This window comes from Lepisosteus platostomus, chromosome 24, assembly GCF_059453375.1.
Source record: "Lepisosteus platostomus isolate fLepPlt1 chromosome 24, fLepPlt1.hap1, whole genome shotgun sequence".
Lineage (NCBI taxonomy): Eukaryota > Metazoa > Chordata > Actinopteri > Semionotiformes > Lepisosteidae > Lepisosteus > Lepisosteus platostomus.
Genome location: NC_142634.1, coordinates 8411013 through 8433512, shown reverse-complemented (window position 1 = coordinate 8433512; position 22500 = coordinate 8411013). Strand labels below are relative to the sequence as shown.

At 36.9% G+C, this 22500-nt stretch overlaps 1 protein-coding gene across 1 annotated transcript in view; it reads right to left on the bottom strand.

Moving 5' to 3' along the window:
• Window positions 1–359: 359 nt before the first annotated feature.
• The window catches only part of rtn4r (reticulon 4 receptor), a 41314-nt gene continuing 19173 nt past the window's right edge, over window positions 360–22500 (bottom strand). The window contains exon 2 of the mRNA XM_088618217.1: window positions 360–2446. Coding sequence (XP_088474343.1) covers window positions 1029–2446 — 1418 coding nt within the window. The 3' untranslated portion in view covers window positions 360–1028. The remainder of the gene's footprint in view (window positions 2447–22500) is intronic.

The following is a 22500-nucleotide window of genomic DNA, read 5'->3' as shown; positions in this document are numbered from 1 at the left end:
CCACAAGGGTGTTTGTATTGTACAAACTGCTAGGGAGAACCTTGTTTCATTCGTTTCTCGAGTGTTTTCTATGAGATTCTCCTATGCTGTTACTGCTTATATTGTCTTCTATTATTTTATTCAAGGTTGAAGGGTGGACCTTTCAGTGTTACACACAAAGCTCCCACAAATTTCCTCTAGTGTTTTACAAATTCTTCCTTCACATTTGTGAATTCTGTATTTCATTCCATTTTTGTAAGGAAGGCCGTTTTAATGTTTCAACCTTGTAATTACTTTATTGTTCTTAAAATTGTATTCAAACAGCCATCTTCATTCTCTCCTTGGTTATGGAAAAAAATAAATCCCGTAGTATGCACATCTCTAAGAAAAGAAGACTTTATTTATAATATATTTATACTTCTACACAAGTAAAATAAAATGCATATCTATATATACTGCAATCTCAGTGAACAAATAGACAGCATTCTTTTGCAGATGCTACCCATAACCACGGTGTGACAAAAATAACCCAAATTAAAAGGAGAATAAACATCTTGTTTTTAATCTGTAGTATTTATAAACATAAGAACCCAACACAGCATTGAACAAATGCATCACTTCTTGCCAAAAATAAAAAATTCTGCCACATCTTTAGGTTCAAGTAGGTTTCCAAACCCCCAAAACATTCTTGGTTTAATAAGCATCTACATGGTACATTTGTGTTCCCATTTGCTTTGTCTTCGGTAGTCTGTCACATCACTGTGTTTGCAGCATAAGCCTTGAAAGGGAGGGGGAGTTTCAGAAGTGCAGTTTAGACACAGTACATAGAACAGAAACAATTTGGGCACCAATTAATTATATACAATAGATTTGATGTATTCTATAAAGGCATCCAGTTGTATTTTTTGTTTTAGTTGAACAAAGCTTCTCTTTTCTCTTAGGATTTACAGCATGTCCCTTATTTTCTCTTTCTGTCAGTTTGTGGAGGTCACTGCAGGTTCTAAGAAATTGTCATCAGCAAGAAAAATATGCAACGTCTGTCCCATTTCCTAACAGATGGTTAAAGAGAACCAAATGATGGGCAGGAAGAGAAGGTTCAGAGCCCAAGATGTAGACCCTTTGCTTTTGAGACACTGGGCATCTGGTTTTGGCTTTTTTGAGCACTTCTTTTTCTTCCTTGAGGGGGCTGTGGAGGGTTCCAGGTTGTCAGTGTAATCTGGTTTTAGCTTTCCCAAAGGATCGTCCTGCGTGTTGGAAAAGGTCCCAACAGGATCGTCATTCAGTCTCTGTTTGTTCCGAGTGCCGTTCTTAGTGGGGTCTACATCCGGGAACTTGGGTTTTGAGATGTTCTCCTTCTCCTTGAGTGGGTTATTTGTGATTTGCCGGCTGTTGTAGGATGAGGGATCTGGCAGGCCCTTGCTCGAGATAATGGAGGACTTGTCACTCTCCGGAAGGCAGCACCTGGGCGACCCTTCTCTTAGTGGAGTCTCAGTCGAGGGTAGTTTGCCAGATCGGGTCTTGGTACTGAAGATGCTGGTTCGGATTTGATGTGAGTTATCTAAGCACCCTTCCAGATCACTGGCCTTTAATCTTTTGAGATCCTTACCAACAAGACTTGCTGGAACATGGCACTCCAATTCAGAGCTGGATCCTTTAAATCGTTTGAACCAATCCCATAGAGATCGGGCCCTACAATCACAAATCCATTGATTACCGTTCAGACGCAGGTATTGGAGCGACACCAGATAATCCATGGTTTCCCCAGTGAGCACAGTTAAATTGTTATTGAACAGATAAAAGGTTGTCAACTTTCCCAAGTCATGGAAGGCTCTCCGGTGCACAGATGTCACCCGGTTCTGGTGCAACAACAGACGATCGAGACCGATCAAGCCTCTCAACATGTTCTCAGACACTGTCTTGATTTTGTTGCCGTGGAGAAAGAGATAGGTCAGGTTTGCCAAGTCTAGAAAAGTGTCATCATGCAGGGTCAGCAAATTGTTGTCCTGGAGGTACAGGTATTGTAGAGAAAATAGCCCTCGAAAGACACCAATGGGCAGCTCTGATAACCCACACCTGTGTAAGTGCAAGGTGTGCAGTCTTGACAGCCCCCGAAAGGCTGTGGGACTGATGATCCTTAGGTTGGAGTTGTCTCCAATGTCCAGTTCTTCTAATCGCTCCAGTCCATAAAAAGCACCAGCCTCGATGTGGCTGATGTTGTTGGAGTAGAGCCAAAGCACAGTCAGGTTGTGGCAAGAACTGAAACTGGTAGACTTCACCACTGTTAGCTTGTTATTCTGGAGGAATATTCGTTGGCTGCGAATGGGTATCTCAGTGGGAATGGAGGACAGTCCTTGTTGCTGGCACGCCACTGTCGTTCTAGGTTCACTGTAACACACACAGACCCCTGGGCAGCACTCCACTTGGGGTACAGAATTCAGCCACAGCACCAGGAATAGGAGTCTGCTTCCTGAAAAAGAGTAATAAATAAGGGTGGTAAGGGTGGATTAACAGATGTTTCAAAAGAAATTCATTTTTACATGAAGCCAGAAAGGTTTAGCAAATGTTGGTTATCCTGGAAACAATATGTCTCCATTAAGACCTGATTTCACTTTCTGAACTAAAATTAAGTAGTATTTCTGTGTAGACCTCTTTTGTTGTTCTTCTGTAATTACCAAACTACTGTAATATAGATTTGAATATGTACAGTATAGTATATCTCTAATATAGATTTGAATATGTACAGTATAGTATACTGTATCTCAGTATTAAAAGTCCCATCTCTGTTGGCACAATGTAAATAGTTCTAATAATGTGCAATTGTGAATTAAAAGAAACATTGAGTGTATATTTTATACGTAAACCATTTCTGCAATCAATAAAAACTCAAAAATAAGAAATTCATTTAATTTATGTACTGTAACAATATGCTCCCATGATCATGTTCTGTACTACCATTGACTTGAAATACAGTATGAAGCTAATGAAATGTTCAGTATTTAATATAGTGAATTGAGAAATTGGATCAATAAAAAATATCTATATTGCAAACCTAGGAGAAGGCTATGTAAAGGAAAGATGAGTTAAGGTTTAGAGATGGAAAAATGTCTTTATTACTCTATTTTTGCTGAATCAGGAATAAAAAGTTAAACTTTCTTTTAGTTTTCTGTTTTTAGATCTAACGCTTGAAAAAAAGAAAAAATCAATGTTACAGGGGCATTGTCAAGTGACACAATTTTATATCTGTTCATATAATTGCCATCTTCAAAGACGTATGGTGAATCCTGCTAAAAAGGAGGAAACTTATCTAATTTGAGCCTCAATTAGCTGAAGATGAGAAACCTGCACTGGAGATATTCTTATTTTTTGTTCTTTCTCACTGCGTGACTCTGCAGACATCCTGCAAAGGGAATTGTGGAAAAGAGTTTAAAAATATCTCCTGCTGCTATTGGCTCACACTTGAGGAGTCTTCTTTTATTGGAAAGACTAAATTGTGTGCAGCTACACTAAAGCATACTTTTTTCATGGAGAATATCGCAAAAGTTAACTAATACCATACATTTGTTAAATCATTTTTTCCAAAGCCTCTGCTTTATAAAATACAGTTTATTATAATACAAAAGAGAGTGCAGTACCGTTCTCTGCAGTGGTGCAGTCTGCCTTTAAAAGGCCAAACTACACATGATAATCCCTGTTTTGGGAGTAATTTCTCTTCACTGCTAGGTGAAGCAGGTGTACGGAAAGTGGACGAGTGAAAGCACTATGAAAGGCTGATAAATTAAACCTGGGTGGGTTCTCTGCGCAAAATTAGCCCAAGTTATTAGAGCAAATGGAAATAATCACATTTGAGTAATGCTGGCAATTGACATTTAGCCTGCCATTGGAGACAAGTTGCATGTAATGCTTCAGTAGAGTATAGCATAGGTCCAGGGGAGGTTAAATATCCACTTTGTAGGAGCTGCACAGTAGTAGCATGTCTGGAAGTATGGAAGGATTTGAACACTAAGTGCAACTGGAAAGGAATGCAGAAACATGTATCTCTCCACAAGGTATAGTACAGCAGAACCTTTTACTGGAAGGTTGATTCACATATTGCACTGCATTCATTAACAGCTTCAGAGAGAAAAAAAAAATAATTACGTCTTGTCGGGGTTTCCCATCAGTCTATTTCACTGCCTGCTGCTGCCTTACAGCCCAGCTGTGCTGTCACTTGCTTTTACAAAAGTGCAACCAAAGACTGACAAAGACAGTATTACAGTATTGTATTACAAACAACATGAAATACAAAGTTGTTCAAAAAGAGTTCAATAATTTTATGAATGTCACAACTATTGCTATCGATACAATATTAGTAGGGGGAATTGTTTGGCTGCATTTTTCAGAAAGGTCAGTTTAAAATTTTGGTTGTAAACAACTATACACTACTAGATGCCCCTGACATCCATGGGTTTTCACAGTTTGACTAATTGGAGACTTATTGTAGACCCTTTCACTTCTTAAATCATTTTTACAATTATGCAATGTCTGGTAATGTTTTCTTTCATGAATTTGACCTTGACAACCTAAGTCTTTCACAGTATTGTACAGCTAACCCTCTCTCCCTACCTATTATATCTTTTGTAAAGAGCAGAAAAAGCAAAGACAAAATGCTAGACAAAAACCTATGTACAGTGCTATAACGATATTATACTATACGTGTATAATTTAAACTAAACACATACTTTCTGCCTTTCACTTGCGAGCTATAGTCCTATAATTTTATCCACAGGAGTTATCACTTAATTTGACACTTAGTCTCAAAATCTCTGAAGCCTGAAAAAAGCCATGTGTTCTCCAGCTATGTATTTAAGTGCTTATTTAATAAAACAGAGCTGCAGGATCAACATCATTAACCCTCTACAGAAATTCAATGACGTAATAATTATCCTCTTCTGTTGATGACCTCTTCAACTCTTCTTCCTGCTCTTTAAACCTCCAACTACTTTTCACATCCTCCGTAAGAAATGAAAGACAGAAAGAAATGTAACTGGATTAGTGTGGATTAATCTAGGAGGATGATACAGATCTCATGCTGTAAATGCTATAAAATGGCCTAACACCTTGAGCTCAAAAACAGATTCTCCAAACCAAGGCAAAGGGAACATGAGCTCTGTTTAAGCTGAACTTAAAGTAAACAGCACCTGTAAATCATTCATTGTACAGTAATTAATGCCCAAGAGAGACAACAATGACTAATTTTGTTCCCTGAATCTTTTATCCTTGCTCTATAATATAGGTGAATTTGTGCATTTCTACTTGTCCAACATAGCATTTAAATAATGGTTTATATGTACTCTCTTTGTCCCTGTCTGTCACACCACACAGCCTGGGCTTGCATACTTGTACTTAATGTCTGTCTAATTAAGAGACACAGATAAAGAATCAAACAACAAAATCGTTTGGAATACAAAACAAAAATGAGTAATCTGGTTTATAGGAGATTCCAAAGACAATCAAAAGGATCATACTAAATACTGTAGAGAGCAAAAATGAATATTGCCATACCTTTCATCACTTTAGAAGAGCAAATCTCCCATCATTTAGCACTTGTGTCAGCTCTTTCTGAATACATCCCTTGCTCATCCTGATAACGTGCTTCAATAACACATCCCACACATCTTTTATTTCAGAGGGGATGAGATATGGAGGAACCTCTGGCCTGATGCAGACCACAGCTGTGTGACAGAGTTTGGTCCAGCTTAAATCAGAATTTAACCCACCTTCCACTCACAACTGATCAACTCAGTAATTGAAATGACAGTGTTATTTAGTATAGGCTAGCAGGGTGGAGCAGTTCTTAGGGTTCTGGACTCATAATTGGAAGGTTATAGATTCACTTTCCAGTTGGAACACCTGTTCCAATTATAAAATTCTAACAATGATTTATGGAACTTCACCTGAATTGTGCTAGTGAGGTAACAGGCTGGGTAAATTGATATAAATGTTAGTTATTTTGGATAAAGACATCAACCAAATAATTTAATGTTAAGGGATGATTTAAGCTTTCAGGATTTTTTTCTTTCATTTATGCAATGGAAACTCACCTTGAAGTATGCGGTTTTGAGTTGCAGTTGGCACTTGACTTAAAGTTCTGATTAAATCAGGGTCTTAGGTTTTATTTCCTGCATTACATATTTATAATTTGAATATTACCATTTACCTTTTTCAATTGTTCAGATTTTTTTCCTTTTTTATTCCATTTTCTTTTGCCCTCAGCTTGTTTTGGACATGTCTCCTGCTTATCTCACTCTTTTAGAATACCAGGTTTACATTTCCTCCACAGCACCAAATCAACATTCTCTAGAAACCACTGCTGAGCAATTATCGTACCCACATCTTCCTTCCTCTTCCACTTAAACTAATGTGCAGTCAGAAAATAATAATGATTCACATACCCTGAGTTGGTCACAGCTCATTTTCAATGGCCTATGCTTTACTTTGCCAAATCATACAGTGTGGGCAGTTTTTTTCACAGAGATGCAGATATAATCTTTGGTAGTTTTCTCACCAATGACCCGCAATGCTGTAGTCAGAGAAATGTGCTACCTAAGAGTCATTGCATAATTAGCTTACTAAGTCACATTTTGGAGTCTTAGCCATGCCATACTTCACACAGCAATACATATTTCATATGTATGGGGTTTTATTGCAAGATGTGGTAATAAGTGCCTAAGAAATCATGTTTTCCAAGTGATGAACAAGATTGATGTCCATTGTCAACAAAGGTCTAGCTATGCGTCTAGTGAGCTAATGCATAATTCAAGTAGGTAGCTGTGTCAGCATGCGTTAGACATCCTAACCCTAACACCTGAAGAAGGCTCCACAGCCAAAACGTTGAGTCTCCTTTCTTTTCAGCATGGCATAAAGGTTTACGTGCTCCTAATGCATAATTCTATTTCCTCGCATTTTTATAGTACTTTTCATCAACCACCATCTACTTAGGTGACACAATTCACCACCTTTATCTGCCTGCAGAACAAGGCAGGGAGTGAAAAATGACTCCACCAATCGAATTTAAGGGGACATTTTAGAAAGGCCAATCATACAAGCCCAAAGTGATATTGGGAAATTATCACCCCTAACAGTACTTCAGGACTTTTAATAATCAAGTAGTCAGCTTAAAATCTCATCTAATGGATGACATGAATGTGCTTTAAAGCTGTCATGTGAATTTGTGGCTTTTCTTTGACAGTCAGTCACTACACATTCTGTGGTACTTTTCTTAAGCTTGTGCATTATCATTATCTGAATTGACTTCCATTTCTATAAAAAAAAGTAGCTTTCACTCCTCACCCCAGAAAAAACTGTAAAACTATTATCCTTAATACAGTCCAGGTTTTGTATTATAGCAAGGTTACAGATTACAGTTACAGTTTTTCAAAAGGCACTCACATAATTACTTGGAGGCTTCAACACATTGCAGATCTTAAAGAAAATACATGAGCAGAAAATATGTCTGTATTACATATACAGCTTGGTTTTACTTTCTGAAAGAATATACATTTCTGAACTGTCTTTGTCTGTTACTCTGTCTAACCTGATTAAAATCTTATCCTCTCTTTTTATTGCTGTAATGATGTAATCACATTTTATAAGATGCATAAATATACTGAAATGAGAATCTAACCACACATCATTTGGAACCATATGAACTTTAGATAAATTCTGTACGGCAAAAAAAACCCAAAAATATCTACACAGGCTACTTGCAAGTAGCTCATAGTGACAACAAGAGTTGAGAAAATATGTGGTTTTCATTTGTTAAGAATCAAAAATGGTAGAACATGTATACCTCTTGAAAATTTAAGGACATTGTCTACATAAAAAGTAGTAAAGGTCATTTGAAGAAGCTGAATGTGTAATTTGCATTTATCTCTCAAAATTGATGTGTGGTGAAGTGAATAGAGAAGGAAACATTATTCCTCCTCCATTTTCTATACCATTTCCTATATGATAAAGGCCCCATTTGATTTACCTCAGCCTGTCTTGCACTTCAAGAGAAATTTACTCCACTGCATAAAATGAGAAACTCTGAAGTGTTCAGCAAGCCTGTACTTTTCCATTTCAGCACCTTAGTGAAGTAATTGATTTGAACAGATCGGCTGCAGGATCTGGCCTTTTGCTTCAAATACATTGTTCTCTTCCGAAGTATAGCACTTTTCTTGTTAATTAATAGTGCTAAGAAAATAGTAAAATCATTTTTACTAAAATGAGCAGGTTCTAATTCACATTAAAACACTTTTAATTTTATATCACATAGCAGTCATAAAAGCATTTTGTCTTGCATGGTAAAATGATACCACAGTGTGAATGAAATGCACTATGCATCACATGTATTATCATGTATTATACAGTAGGGCAACTGCACAACTTGATTAAAAAAATAACACAGGGATAACTACAGTAGATCTCTTGTATCAAAATTTTGCTGTTAGGAATTTCTAATCAGCTACTGAAGGTTCCTTTCTGGTAAAGATTTTAATTCAGATTCTTCAAAACGTGATATCTATTTGTAAACCTATTTATTGTCGAGCAAAAACATACATTGATTTCTATTCTGACGTGGATTGATAAAAGTAAATATCAGCATAAAAGTTAAAAAAGGCATTATATTGTAATTACAATGCTGAATTTTCTGAATTGTTCTAATTATGACTTACTGATAAAATTATTTTTCCCAAGTTATCTAAATTCTTCCTTTCCCACTCACTCTCAATTCCTCTACTGCACACCCTAGCTCCAAAAACATGCATATAAAGTACGCCCACGTACTTCTCTAGATGGGAGGTGCTGGAGTTCAGAAGAAACTGAATAATTTGCTTCCTTTTCCTCAGTTTGAACATTTCACTGTTGCCCCATATTCCAGATGACTTTTGTTTTTAGTTTCTGTAAGAAATACTGTATGCTTTTAACACTTATGCTGATTTGTAAAATTAATTATCCTTGAGGCGATAAAACTATATGAGGCTTCCGTTCATTTGGATTTGTAGAGTGAATCACATACTGTATGAAAAAAGAAATATGTGGAAAAACAGCTAAAGTTTAAGCCTGGCTATGTTTCAGTTTGTCAGAGGCAGCACTGATATAAGCGTCTAAAAATATCTTATCAATTAAGCTGTCAATTCAATGAAAGACAGACCTTCCGAGATAAAAACAAACACAGTGCCAGTTGAAAGAGTAGAATTGAAAATGTCTCAAATGCCAACTAGAACACAATTAGAGAATTAGCTTTAGAGGGATCTGCTTCACATCTTACATTGGGCTTCTGTAAACAGATGGCTCATAAATAACTAAGGAAATCAGAAACGTGAGTGACAGAAAAGAGTGCAGATTCACAACTTTACAAGAGCATGGCTTTCTGATCTGCTGTACTCATCTCGGGGGTCAAAGAAATTACCCAGCCAAAGTACTGAAGCTAGATGTAACTACATGTCCAGTTTGGTAAGAGGCACAGCCAAGAACTCTAGGCTGAAACTCCCAATTTACATTTAATTTTGCTTTTGTTAAAATCTTAAGAAGAAACTGGTCACATACATTGTGCCAATTCATGGTCATGGAATTGAAGCTGAATTTAAGAGTTAAGAGGGCATGTGAGAATAAATGAAAATAATTAGTATTAAGGGCCTATATTACCTTAATGTACTGTATTTTGCTCACAGCAGTTCTGTGTAAGGTTGAATGAACAAAATGTCTCTTTTTCCATCTCACTGCTGGTTTGCTGTTTGCTGGTTTCAGAGCCTTCCCCTGAAAATCTTACCAGCTGTGAAACCTGCCACAGATTACCTCAGGGGTGTTCAAACCTCAAGCATTTATTCTCTTTTGTCAACTCCGTTTGTTAATTGTTGTGTGGATGAAGCCATCATGTGTAAGATGCTGCAAAGATGTTGAAAATATATAAATTAATATAACACATCGTTAGGCATGGTGTGCACAAAACAAATTTGAAACATGATGTTGAAAGCCTGTGAGCTGAAGGCTATAACTTTATTGATGAGCTGAAAAACGATTTTTTTAACGATTTAGTGTAGGCCTACCACAATGCGTCATAAGAATATGGTAAAGTGATTCACTTTCCGATAATACCCAGAAAAATAAATTTAACAATTAAAGATATCCAAGAAGCAAAATATTTTGCAGCAGTTTATTGTTGTGGCTGTGAAAGTTACAAGTTTTTCTTTCACCCATTGAGACCAAATTAAGGGAAACTCTAGCCATGTCCCTGCAAACAGTACAAAGTGAAACAGCTTTTCCTGGCAAGGAACCATGTTTTCTCGGTAGTGGAACAGAATGCCTCAAATGCATCAAAAATAAATGACTTGGAAAAAAAACTAACTTCTTTTTCTTCAGGAAAGTAAGAGAAAACGTGAGTGTGCACTACTTTAAAGGAGGAAAAGCTTGCTTTTTTATTTTGGGGTACATTTAATAGCCACTCTTTGTCCTCTCTTGTTTCACATCCTTGTGCCCGTGTGAAAAAGTGAATGGACTCCAGATCAGACAGGCTTATAATGTGTGTCAGTGACGATCATCTCAAGCACAGAAAGACAAGGGAGAGGCTGAAAAGAACACTTTGATTAATGAGGCTTACAATACTTCAAAAACTTAACCAAGTTCACCTCAAAGTGAAAGTCAAGTTTTCAAATTTGTTGATCACATCTACTCGCTAATAATCTCTGCAGGAATGTTTAATTTGCACACCTTACTCTTAGGCAGACGTAACAACTTCTTCATATTGCTCCACCAACTCCCCCTATTTTCATTTTTGTTAATACGACTGTTGTAATCTAATTATTTTAGTCAAATAAAAAGTTACTTCGGTGAATTACATGCCAGTTTTGTGTGAGTCATTGCTGTGTGAAACTGTACCAGATTTTGTTTTTCTTTATTTTTCCCGGTGATTGAAAGCAGATGAAAAGGAAAGATGAATGTGACCATTGCTATGCTTGGATTTGATTGGCAACCTGGAAGCAATGACTTCTGCTAATGGCCTAGATCTGTCACTGGTGGGTGTTTTAATGAAGGTAGCAAATAACCGACTCATAGAAGCTAACTTTGTTTCCAAAAGCACTAGAACATAATTTGTTTCTTAATGATTCTAAACTTTGGAAGACATATGTAATGTGCACATACAGTAGTAATATGAAAGCTTCTTCTGCGTTGCCCTGAATAGATATGCTTCTTACACTTTGATAACCTTTGCCATTTTTAAAAGAAACCGCATTGGTTAGCAAACATTGTTTGATCTGATTGTTTTATTGCTCCCTGCACTGCAGCAGAAAATAAGGGCTAATTAAGTACGAATCCTAGTTACAAAGGGAATCTGCTTCTTTTGTGGGGGAATGAGAATAATGTACAGTAGCAAATTGTCAAAAACTCTGGTAAGCGACTCCTCCTGTTTCAGTTTTTTGCTCATGGAACTGTTTAGAAGGTACTCTAAGTAATTATGTAAATATATTTAGAAAGAGATCTGTTAAAGGTCTAAAAAGCTGGCTTTACTGTGTAATTGTAACAAGAGTTACACTGTTATTCAGAACATTTCCTTCAGAAAATAATTCAAGATGAATTATTTAGCTGTACAAGCACATACTCTGCTCAGAGTGGGTGAGAGTTGAAAAAAAATAGAGAAAGCCCATGTGGCCACTGAGACAACATGTGAACTCCACACAGATGGCTCTCCATGTCACACTTGAACCCAGGACCCAAGCACTGGGGGGCAGGATCAGTACCCACCACATTACCACGTCCTCCTTTTCAGTCCCATCTTAAACGAATGCGCCCAAAAGACATGCATGCACTCAAGGTATGCTCACCATTAAAAGGTCTTCTATGAACAAAGAGAACTGATTTGATGGATTGATCTCCAGAAACCTGTATTAATAACATCATCATTTCCAACACTTAATAACATGATTACATAAAGCCTTATAGCTGTGGTTTTCTCCCATCAGTTATTTGCAGCTAAATGTGCCTCATTTCAGAAAACGAAACATGTATGCAGCCTTACATTTAACAAAAGGCGATGCTTGCTTGAAAGAATGCTTCTATTCCCCAGCTAGCACAGCAGCTGGTTAGAACTGGTTATTAATTTTTGAAAAGCCTGCATTGCAGTGGGCTCACAACAGATGTGTTAAAAATGATCTCGTTTAATGTCTGTGGATCTGGCATTTATAAAAATGGAATAAACACACACACACACACAGAGACCCACTAGAATGCAGTCACAGATTTTTAATTGCGCAGGGGAAATTAATTAAAATAGTGAATGCCTAAATAAATGCAAATGATTCTGCCCCATCACTGGGAGTTTCAAGTTGGTTATGCTCCCATAAATGATGCTGATCTAAAGCCCTGAGAATGTAAAACTGTAAACCATTTTTTAAAATAGGTACTGTACTAATATATTCTTTACTGCATTCCAGGCAGATAGATTGAGAGATGTGCACACATTATGGAAAGATTAATTTCTTTAACATGTGAGAAGGAATAAGAATCTCACCTCATAGCTTGGTCTACTATAACAGTATTGTTCAGGTGCATACAACATGTAATCTATCTGCTTTAAGCAGGGCAAATTGATTCAAAATGAGAAACAAAAGCAAAGGCATATGAGAATAACACAAATAGGCTGTCTGAGTCCTTTCAGTGTGTGATAGATTACCTTGAGTATCTTCTCATATTTTCTTTTATAAAAGGAGATTAATATTTTTCTTTCTATAGCCTCTGTCAACAGTTAAGAACTGTAAATTGCTTAACAACTCTGCTTTGTCGGTACTGGCCAATGCAAACCTGCACAGTGGAGGGAAGTTTGCATGTTCAGCAGTGTACTCTCATCAGAGATATCCTCTGCCTTTTATGCTGCTTGTCACACAGGAGAGTTAACCCCAGCTGGAGGTGTGCTGAAGTTCTCACTAACAATGCTGCAAGTTCCCAGGGGCCCCACATGATGAGAATACCCTGGCTCACTCAAGCTCACATTACCCAATTAGGTGTCACTGCTGGTAAATCTCAGTATGAGCGCATAGAGCAGACACAGACGCATGCAATATCTGGGCTATACAGTTCAACCTGGTCTCTGAATGAGTGCCTTTGTGGCTGAGAAGCTCTGTACGTATTGTCTCTTATTTAGTCTCTACATCTCTGTTATGCTGACTGTTAGGAAAGCATTCCATAGAAGAATGTCTAAAAATAACAAATATATACAGTGAAAGGCTGTAGCATTGAATTGGTTACAATATTTTATCTGTCCTGCCATTATCAATATTGAGGCTGGCAAGAAAGTCCCCAAGTCATTTCCAGCCTGGTAGAAAAATGCTGATGCTTGTACATTACAAGGAAGCTAAAGAAGGTCAATTGTGCAATAGTCTTTGCAGCACAAAAATGCCCACACCCTTCCCTGATTACAATAGCCCTGAATTTGACAAGAGCTATAATTCAGAATTTAAGCATTAATATAGCAGCTTTTTTTCTGAAAAAAAAAGTAGCTAAGCTGGTGAAATGTTTACGCTGAGACGATTACTGATCATTTAGCACACAATCACATGTTACATAATCCAGACTCAGGAGGAAACCTGAAACAGAACCAACAAGGGAGCAGCTCAGACCTGAGTTTCACAAAATCCCCTGCTGTTTACGTTCTGAAATTTAGAAAAAAGAGTAGTTATCTTGAGGCTTTATTGATGCAAAGGAATGTGATATTAATGATTAAGACATTTCCACTAATGCGGAGGAGCGTTACAGAGCTTTATTTCTTAATGAAGCCAGAAATCCAAGTACCCTGGAGGTAAACTTCTGTGATAGAGCAAGGAACAATCTTCACATTTGTTGCAAGCTTACAGTATACACTCTTGTGCAGCTTGCTGTCTAGAAAGAGTATCTTTTAGGTAGGAAGAGAGGATCCATTTTCTTAGTCACTATTCTGTAAGATGTTAATACAAGATACTGCAATTATTTCGTGACCTCTTATGTAATGAGAAAGGAGGAGACTAATCATGCATTCTGATCTTTCTATTTTATGTAGAAGACAAAAGGTCATGTGATATCAGCAATTAACATATTGTTTTAATTAACAAATGTTAAAAATTGTGTGCTGACACTTTCAAATCAATGTTTACTGGCATATACTATATTTTACTACATAAATCCAGTGCTTTGAGGTCATGAGCACATCCTTTCAATGGCACAAAAGTAGCTTTTGAATTGCTAGTATGAGCTTTTTTGCTCCATGTAAACCGCAGTCAGCTCTTTATTTAGCCCACAACCTTTCGGCGTTCCCATCTCTCCAGGGGAAATGAAAGAGAAATTCAACACTCTTCTCATTTCCTCACTGTCCTGTGGATTGGTAAATCTTTGCCACAAGAGCATATCACTATGTGTTGCACTGTAAATAGTGGATGTAATTTAAATGTGATATAAAACAGCAATAGAGACTATAATAGAAAATGTATTTAAAAAAAACTGAATCACTAAGCTCTTTGTTCTGACTTGTCAATATCATAACCATGGGTCATTATTCAGTTTCTAAGATATGAGCAAATTATGGAAAAAAAGCTTCAGACATTTCAGAACTTGGTGTCAGGTTGTAACACACAGACAGCAAGCTTAAATTCAGATGCTTAAATTAAATCAGTGAACCATGATTTTATTCCAGAGGAAAACGTGGATTTCAGAGCCATCTGCTATATTTTGATGTCGCTGATCCTGATGCTCTAAGCCAGCAATTACAAGGCAAAGCACTCAGTCATCCTAAATCTTTGGATTGGGCTCTCATAGTGGGGAGTTTTGGGATTTTCCATACCACACTAATTTATCGAAATGACGTTTGTGGACTCTTGGAGAATGTGGCTTTTTGCCATAGATTCTCATCAAAAGCAGGGATGAGTGAACTACGTGTGTTGACTTTGCTGCACTCAAAAGATGCAATTCTTTTTACACCTCACTTCAAGATAATCCTCTCCTGAATCACATTCTCACTGAATAAAGAAAAGTAGTGCATTATTTACCATGTAGTTCACTCCAGCCTTGCTTGAGTGCCCTGAGCTACAGTTCCTTGCTTTAGTCATACTAAAGAAAATGGATTCCCTGAAAAGGGTAGTGATAACACTGGGCCACTGAACTCTGATACTTCTGAACAGTCAAAGGTACCCCTCAGTCTCATTGCTGTGCTGATAAGGAACTTCTTTACATCATCTCGTTATTGATCTATTGCCTTTTCATTTAAAGAGCATGTCCCGGCTTTCAGTCTCTCCTGCCGGGAAACGATTGGCTTTTATCTTACGTGCATACAGTGGCTTAAGAGTCCGCTAATGTGAAATTAGCTTGTATATCCTATTGCTGCAAGGATTGTGCCTACAGTAAATAGATAGCAGAATGCCTAATACATAAAGGTATGACAAGTTTAACAAGCAGCTACAACACAGCAGTTTGCCTCACTGGCACCTGATAAGAAAAAATTCTCACAGCAAGCAATTTTGTGCCAGTAAATTCCACCCTGGTGCAGGATCTAACTACTGCCAAGGTTCAGCTAACCACAAGTGGCGTCTGAAGTCTGCTTAGATATAGAAAGAAGATAAATGAGAAAATGGTATATGCATTAAGTTATCTACATAGCCTCCTGTGAAGAAAATCTCTTCACTGCTCATGCTACACACAGAAGTGAGCATTAGTTTGTTCAGAAGAACTAAGTATTGTATTCATCTACCCAGTATTATAATATATGAAATTTCATAGTGCAGAAAAAAACAATTTCAAACTTAACAGCCTCTCTGATTTCACCCAGTAGCACATCCCAGAATGACAGAGAACTCAGCTACTTGGAACACTTACTTAGTGCCAACCAATGAGGCTAAAGTACTTAAATGTATACTGTATATATCTCAGTAGTATGCAGATGTATTAGAACATGCCACAGCTTTGAATACATTTTAAAATGAAATCAAAACAGTGTAACAGAAAAGTTCCTCCATGGAAAATTGTGTCATCAGACATTTATGGATGATGTACAGAGCTAATTTAAAAGGGCAAGGACTAGAAATGCATATACACAAATAGCCAAATGCATGAAACATTTTAAAAAATTGGTGTATGTTATTGTCACAATAGACATTGAAATGGATTTGCTTAAGCACAGTAGGATTCCATCCTATCTTGTCTGTGTAGAAGCAGATTGGACAGAATAAGATTTTCCAGTAAGAGTGAGACCACAACATTTTCAAAAAGAAGTATTGTTTTCATTTGGCTTTATGTAGAATAGGTTTTCACTGTAACCTTTACATTGTGGGGGAAGATTTTATTTTTATTTTTGTTGTAGGGGGGTGGAGACAATGGGCTGATCTGGTACCATTCAGCATGTGTGTTTACATGATATTTGGGGTATGATTTTTTATTATTTTGTAAAATTGTTGTCAAATACTAAACAAATCCAGATATGCAGATAATACTTAAAGTGAACCTGTATTGGCCAGGGACAGAACGACAGTACTCTATCCAAAAATGCCATACTGTAAACGTTTTCTCATTTACACAACACTACTAAGAGAAAGCACGGAGAGAATAGTTATTGTTACCCACCCCCTGCCTTGACCAATTTCATGTCTCTTCTCTCTGATCTCCTATCTAATTATCTCCACTGGTATGTAAAACTCATGACAATCAATAGGTAGAGTTGTTTCAGTGTTGCAATGGATCACTGGACTTGCTGTAGCACACTTTTCTGTAGTACATTTTTTTTCAAATGATTATTTCACAAAGGGCCAGGAATGAAGTCTACAGGCACACGCTACATTTAGAAACCTAATCAAAGAGGAATTTTATTGAAGTTCTCTTTATGTCTTAGAAGCACAACAATAAACTGTGACATTGAGATTTATTCGATTGCTTACTTCTTGAAAAGTCTTGTGATCATTTCCTGTCAAACAGTTAGAATAGAAACTCAATTAAAAATGTAAAATGTAAATGTAAAACACACAAATATACATTTTATCTAAACCCCCAGACCAAAGTAACGTAAAGTTAATATCACTTTGAGATTTTCGGCTTCCATATATAATACAGGATCATAGAAATATAGTGCGAAAATGGTTTCCTGGTCTATAGATTTAATTTAATACAACTGCAGTTGCATTATCAATATAAAATTACTAAAATGATTGATCCAAGATTATTTGTCTTTTTTCTAGCTTCATAACTAGCAGGCGTACAAACAAATATAACAAACATGTGTGATTATTGTGGGAAATAATGTGGAAGCACAAACTAGCTGGTAGCAACAGTATTAGTCAGAAGAGGGTTCAACTCAATTAAGCAAGAGGGATATGCAATCCAGAGTCTAGGGTGCATTGGTTTGCTCAGAGCAGCAGGTGCATGAATGAGCCTTGAACCCTAGTGAGAACCAGGGTAAGAAACTGAGTGAGTTGCTAAGGTATACACAACACACCAAGTGTTCAATGCACTAAAATAATAATAATTTCTTACACTTATATAGTGCTTTTCTGGGCTCTCCACTCAATGCACTTTAGAGGTAATAGGGACTCCCCTCCACCACCACTAATGTGCTGCCCCCACCTGGATGATGAGTTGGCAGCCAAAGTGCACCAGTACACTCACCACACACCAGCTCTCAGTGGGGAGGAGAACAAAGGAATTCAGCTAATTCATAGATGGGAATTATTAGGAGGCCATGATTGGAAACACCCTGTAATTTCTAATGACCACGGAGAGTCAGAACCTTGTTTGTACATCTCATGTGACGGACAGCACATTTTTTACAGTATAGTGTCCCCATTACTATACTGGGGCATTAGGGCCCATAGACCGCAGGGTAATCAATCTTAGTTTTTCCCAGGAGGTCAGCCATTTAGGTAGTGGACAGGCTCACACCTGCTTAGCTTCAGTGGGTTGCCAGTATTAAAAGAAAGGGGAATACTATTACTGTTAGGTATGCAAGTGGTGTTCCACTCAAAGTAATGTTTGTCTGCCGAGGGGAAAAAGGGTATTTATGCCTCTTAAAACAAGTATCTATGGCTCCTTTAAGACGGATGGTTTGTTTGGTGCAGACAGCGTGTTGGTGTCCAGAGTCCTATGTTAGATTCAGAGCAGCAGCCTCATCTTATTGGATCACTTTAATTTTGTACTTGTATTATTGTTTCCATAAGTAATTTTGTTCTGAGATTGTTTCCTTTATTGTCTGTGGTTTGTTTCATTAAATAGGGCATTTGTTTTTCAACACGCCTTCAATCAAGGAGATGCAGAAGTGTCATAGTCTGAGATCTCATCGGATTTAAATGTGATAGTTGAGAAAATGAAAAATCATTTATGAATCATAGCTTGAAGTAAGGAAAGAAATCACAGGAAGGATATCTATTGAATGGAGTGGCTGTTTGTACTCAGCTATCTTGGAGCTTCAACCTTTGTCAATAAAAAATGCTGCTAGAACATTTTTTTATAATAGTGACTTTTTCATGTGCATAGTACTACAAATAAACAGCATTGCCTTCATATCGAGAAGGTAAAAAATAATAAAAGTAACCTATGTTTTATTGTTTACCCACACATTTTCATAAAGCAGAAAAGAAGTTTAGTACATGGATCTGAAAAACTATTAAAACCATTTATGTACATTAAACCTTTTTTGCCTTTACTACCATTAATTGTGCAGTGTCATAAGAGCAAAATTGTTTCTTTATATAAAAGAATTTTGAAAGAGGTGTGAAGTAAATCAGAGCTTGTTTTGGATCATTACATTATAATGGCCTTTAATGTTTTACATAAAACATTTGCCTTCTACACTGTTAGAAGGCAAAACTACTGTAGTTGAAACAGAAACAGAAAACTTTAGTCTTAAGCCAATCAAACAGATTGTTAAAAATGTATTTTTAAATATTCTATTTAAAAAAAAAAGACAATACAAATATAAAACTAAAGGGAATATCATTAATGTTGTCTGTTAGTCCATTCTGAACGGGAAAATGATGATTATGTTTTCAGCCAAAATAATAATTTCACAAGGCAGTTAACCTGTACAGTGTGTCCTTGGTTTGTGAAAGAAACAAGTGCAAGTAGAAAATGCAAACTCCACACAAAGTCGGATTCAAACTTTGGAGCCACCAAGTCAAAGATAGATTTTGCATTATTTAGATAGAATATTTTATTGACAATGGGCAGCACAGTGGCACAGTGGCTAGCATTGCTGCCTCACAGGGCAGGGTTCAATTATGGATCTGGGGTGTTAATGGTGTGGAGTCTGTATGTTCTCCTCATGTTCGTGTGGGATTTTAGCCAGCAACCATATCACCCTGCAGCTCACAACTGGCAACCAACTGAAGCTAAGCAGGTGTGAGCCTGATCAGTACCTGGATGGGAGACCTCCTGGGAAAAACTGAGGTTGCAGCTGGAAGAGGTGTTATTGTGACCAGTAGGGACACTCACCCTGTGGTCTATGTGGCTCCTAATGCCCCAGTATAGTGACGGGGGCACTACACTGTAAAACAGGTGTCGTCCATTGGATGGATGTAAAACCGAGGTCCTGATTCTCTGTGGTCATTAAAAATGTTTCTCGAAAAGAGGGTGTTACCTCAGAATCCTGGCCAAATTTCCCCCTGGCCTTTACCAATCATGACCTCCTAATAATCCCCATCTATGAATGGGCTTCATCCCTCTGTTCTCCTCCTCACTGAGAGGTGGAGTGTACTGGTACACTATGGTTGCCTTCACCTGTAAAGCACTTTGCGTGGAGTGTACAGAAAAAGTGCTATATAAGTGTAAGGAATTATTCTTCTTATTATTAATTTATTTTGCTGGGTGCCGGGTGCTCAGGTTTCCTCCCAAAGCCCAAACACATAGTGACAGGTAATTGGATTTGGAGAAAACTGGCCCTGGGGTGAGTGTGTGCCCTGTGATTAACTGGCATCCTGTCCAAGGTGAGTCCCACTTTCAGCCTCTTGCTTGCCATTATAGACTCTGGCTGACCCTGAATTGGATGAAGTAGTTAGGAAATGGATGGATGGATTATATTGATAACCCTTTCTACTGGTGAAACATCTTGTTCTTTATATTTCCAGACATGTCTATCCCATGCCTGGAAAACTTATGGAAAAAATGACCTTCATTAGAAATTCATTTATTTTCTGGCATGCTGTCAAAACCTAAAGCAGTGGCAAAGACATTGCTATTCAATGAGGTCTTAAATGTGAAAGCACTCTCTTTTTAAAAAGGGTCATGTTTATGGTAGTACCATACTTCACTTATAGAGTATTAAATGCCAACTTGTGTAGTTTGAAATAATGTTGCAGCTTGCCTGTATCTCTACTTTTATAAAGGTCCAATTTCTTTCTTTCTGTATCTTTTTTTAAAGGGGCAAATCATGTATTTATTCTCTAAGAAATGTAGGTTTGATAACAGAAAGCAGCCTCAATCAGTTACCTAATGTTTTTAATTCTTATAGTGAATATTGAAAGTTCTGTATTTCAAAATTATAAGACCAACAGAGGCATCAGTAAATGTAAAATGTTGTATATATATTTTATTGGGTAGAAATAATTACTGCTTTTAATTTATTTGGTTGAGTCATTTTGTTAAACAAAATTATTTGATTCTATTTGCTGTGGATCATAAGATATTGAAGTAGATATGGTAAAATCAACTGTGTTTCTGGACCCATCATTCTCCTTTTCAGATGCTTCAAGCCTCTCATAAAGACATATATGTATTTCTAATTTGAGCATAAAGGTATAAGAATTCTCATTTTTCCCCACAATCAAAATGCTAAGTAGCTTGTTCACATTATTTATAGATTAAATTAACACACGGAGGGCACCAGACATTCCATGTTGGATGTTGCAAGTCTGCAGGAGTCATATGTCTTCCTTCCCTTTCATTATCTACTGTGGTTCCAACCACCTATCAGGTATAAAATAACACAAGCCTGCCCCCTAGTGTTCAGACCAATCCCCTTGACACAACTGCCTTGCAGTCAAATGATTAGACCTGGGCCAGCAATTATAACTTTTAAATCTCCCAACAGAAATATTGACAATGGTTAGCACTTCTCTAAACACATGAACCATAAAATGCTCAAGATTTGTGATTTTATTTTACATTTTTCATTATGGTAAATTAATTCCAGATTGTTAGTATATGTGTAATGTAGCAGCAATACAACAATGAATGCATCTTTAAGGTTTCTGAAACATTTACTTGCACGGAGTTAAAAAAAATGTATTTTATGAACCGCAAGAATCTTATGTAGATTTCTCAAAAATTTCTAACTCAAAGTCATCTTTATTCTTCATGGACCCTCGTACATTTTCCTACACTTTATCACAAATCAAGGTTTTATTACTATATATTACTGTTCAGGGATGATGAGTGTCCATTTTTTAATTTCATATTTGAAGACATTATCAATTTCTAATAGAATTGATTTATATTTTATTATTGCTTCCACTAAGAAAAAGGAAACAACAAAGAGGATGACAAATGCTACAGAACATCAGATATACTGTATATCAAGATCTGTGCCTTCGTTTAAATGTATAGTGAGGCTACATTAAAGTCTAATCCTTGTCCAATCTTTGTCAGACATCACAGTACTCACAGTACTGATTCATGTGAGAAGGAAATGTCTAAAGATACTTTCAAATGAATGAGGACACTTTGTATTGATGGCAATCTGTATTTTGATATAAGGAAACTTTATGTTGTCACTGAGATGCAGATGTTTGCACATAGAAAACTATAAACAGGAAATCTCCGGAATTCAGTGGTGTCTGAATTTGGAGGTTATTATTTCACACTTCTGTTTTGCATTTTTATGTAAGCAGCGTGGAAAAAAAAGCCCACAGGCGTGCAGAGGAGGAGGCTCTAGGGACATCCAGGGCTCATTATTAAAGCAGCTTAAAATAAGGCCTAGAAAATCAGCATGCACTTGTCTCTCAGGTGAATTAAGACTCAGCATTCAAAGGTCTCTCCTAAATGAGACACAATCCCCTTAAATGTTAACCCCTGTATGCTTAGCAAGTATCTGGCTTGAACATCAACATGCTGCATCCTGTTTTGAATCATGTGCTGTTATTCCTTAGGCTCACTTTTGGCCGAAAGCTATATTTTGCAACAGCAACAAAACCCAGTTTGGTACCAGGCAATCGAAAAAATAAACTCTGCTATTGTTATCTGGATTCGCAGTAAAATAAGGTATTAATAAAAACCGATTTATGATTTTATAAATTGAACAGAAAATTCAGACATTTGGTGTGGTTGTTGTGCAAAATACATGCCTTCCATATTTTTGAAGTTGACATACGCAAAACTTAAAAGCTTATGCCATCAAATTAAAACCCAAAACATTTATTTATCTATGTAAAAAACAGAAATGTGCCATGGTCACACCGAGCCTCAAATTCAAAGAGGTTTATAAATATGTATTTCAAAACTGCCACAAGAAAGATAGATATATATATTTATTTATTAAGGGTATTTCCTAATGATAACTCAGAA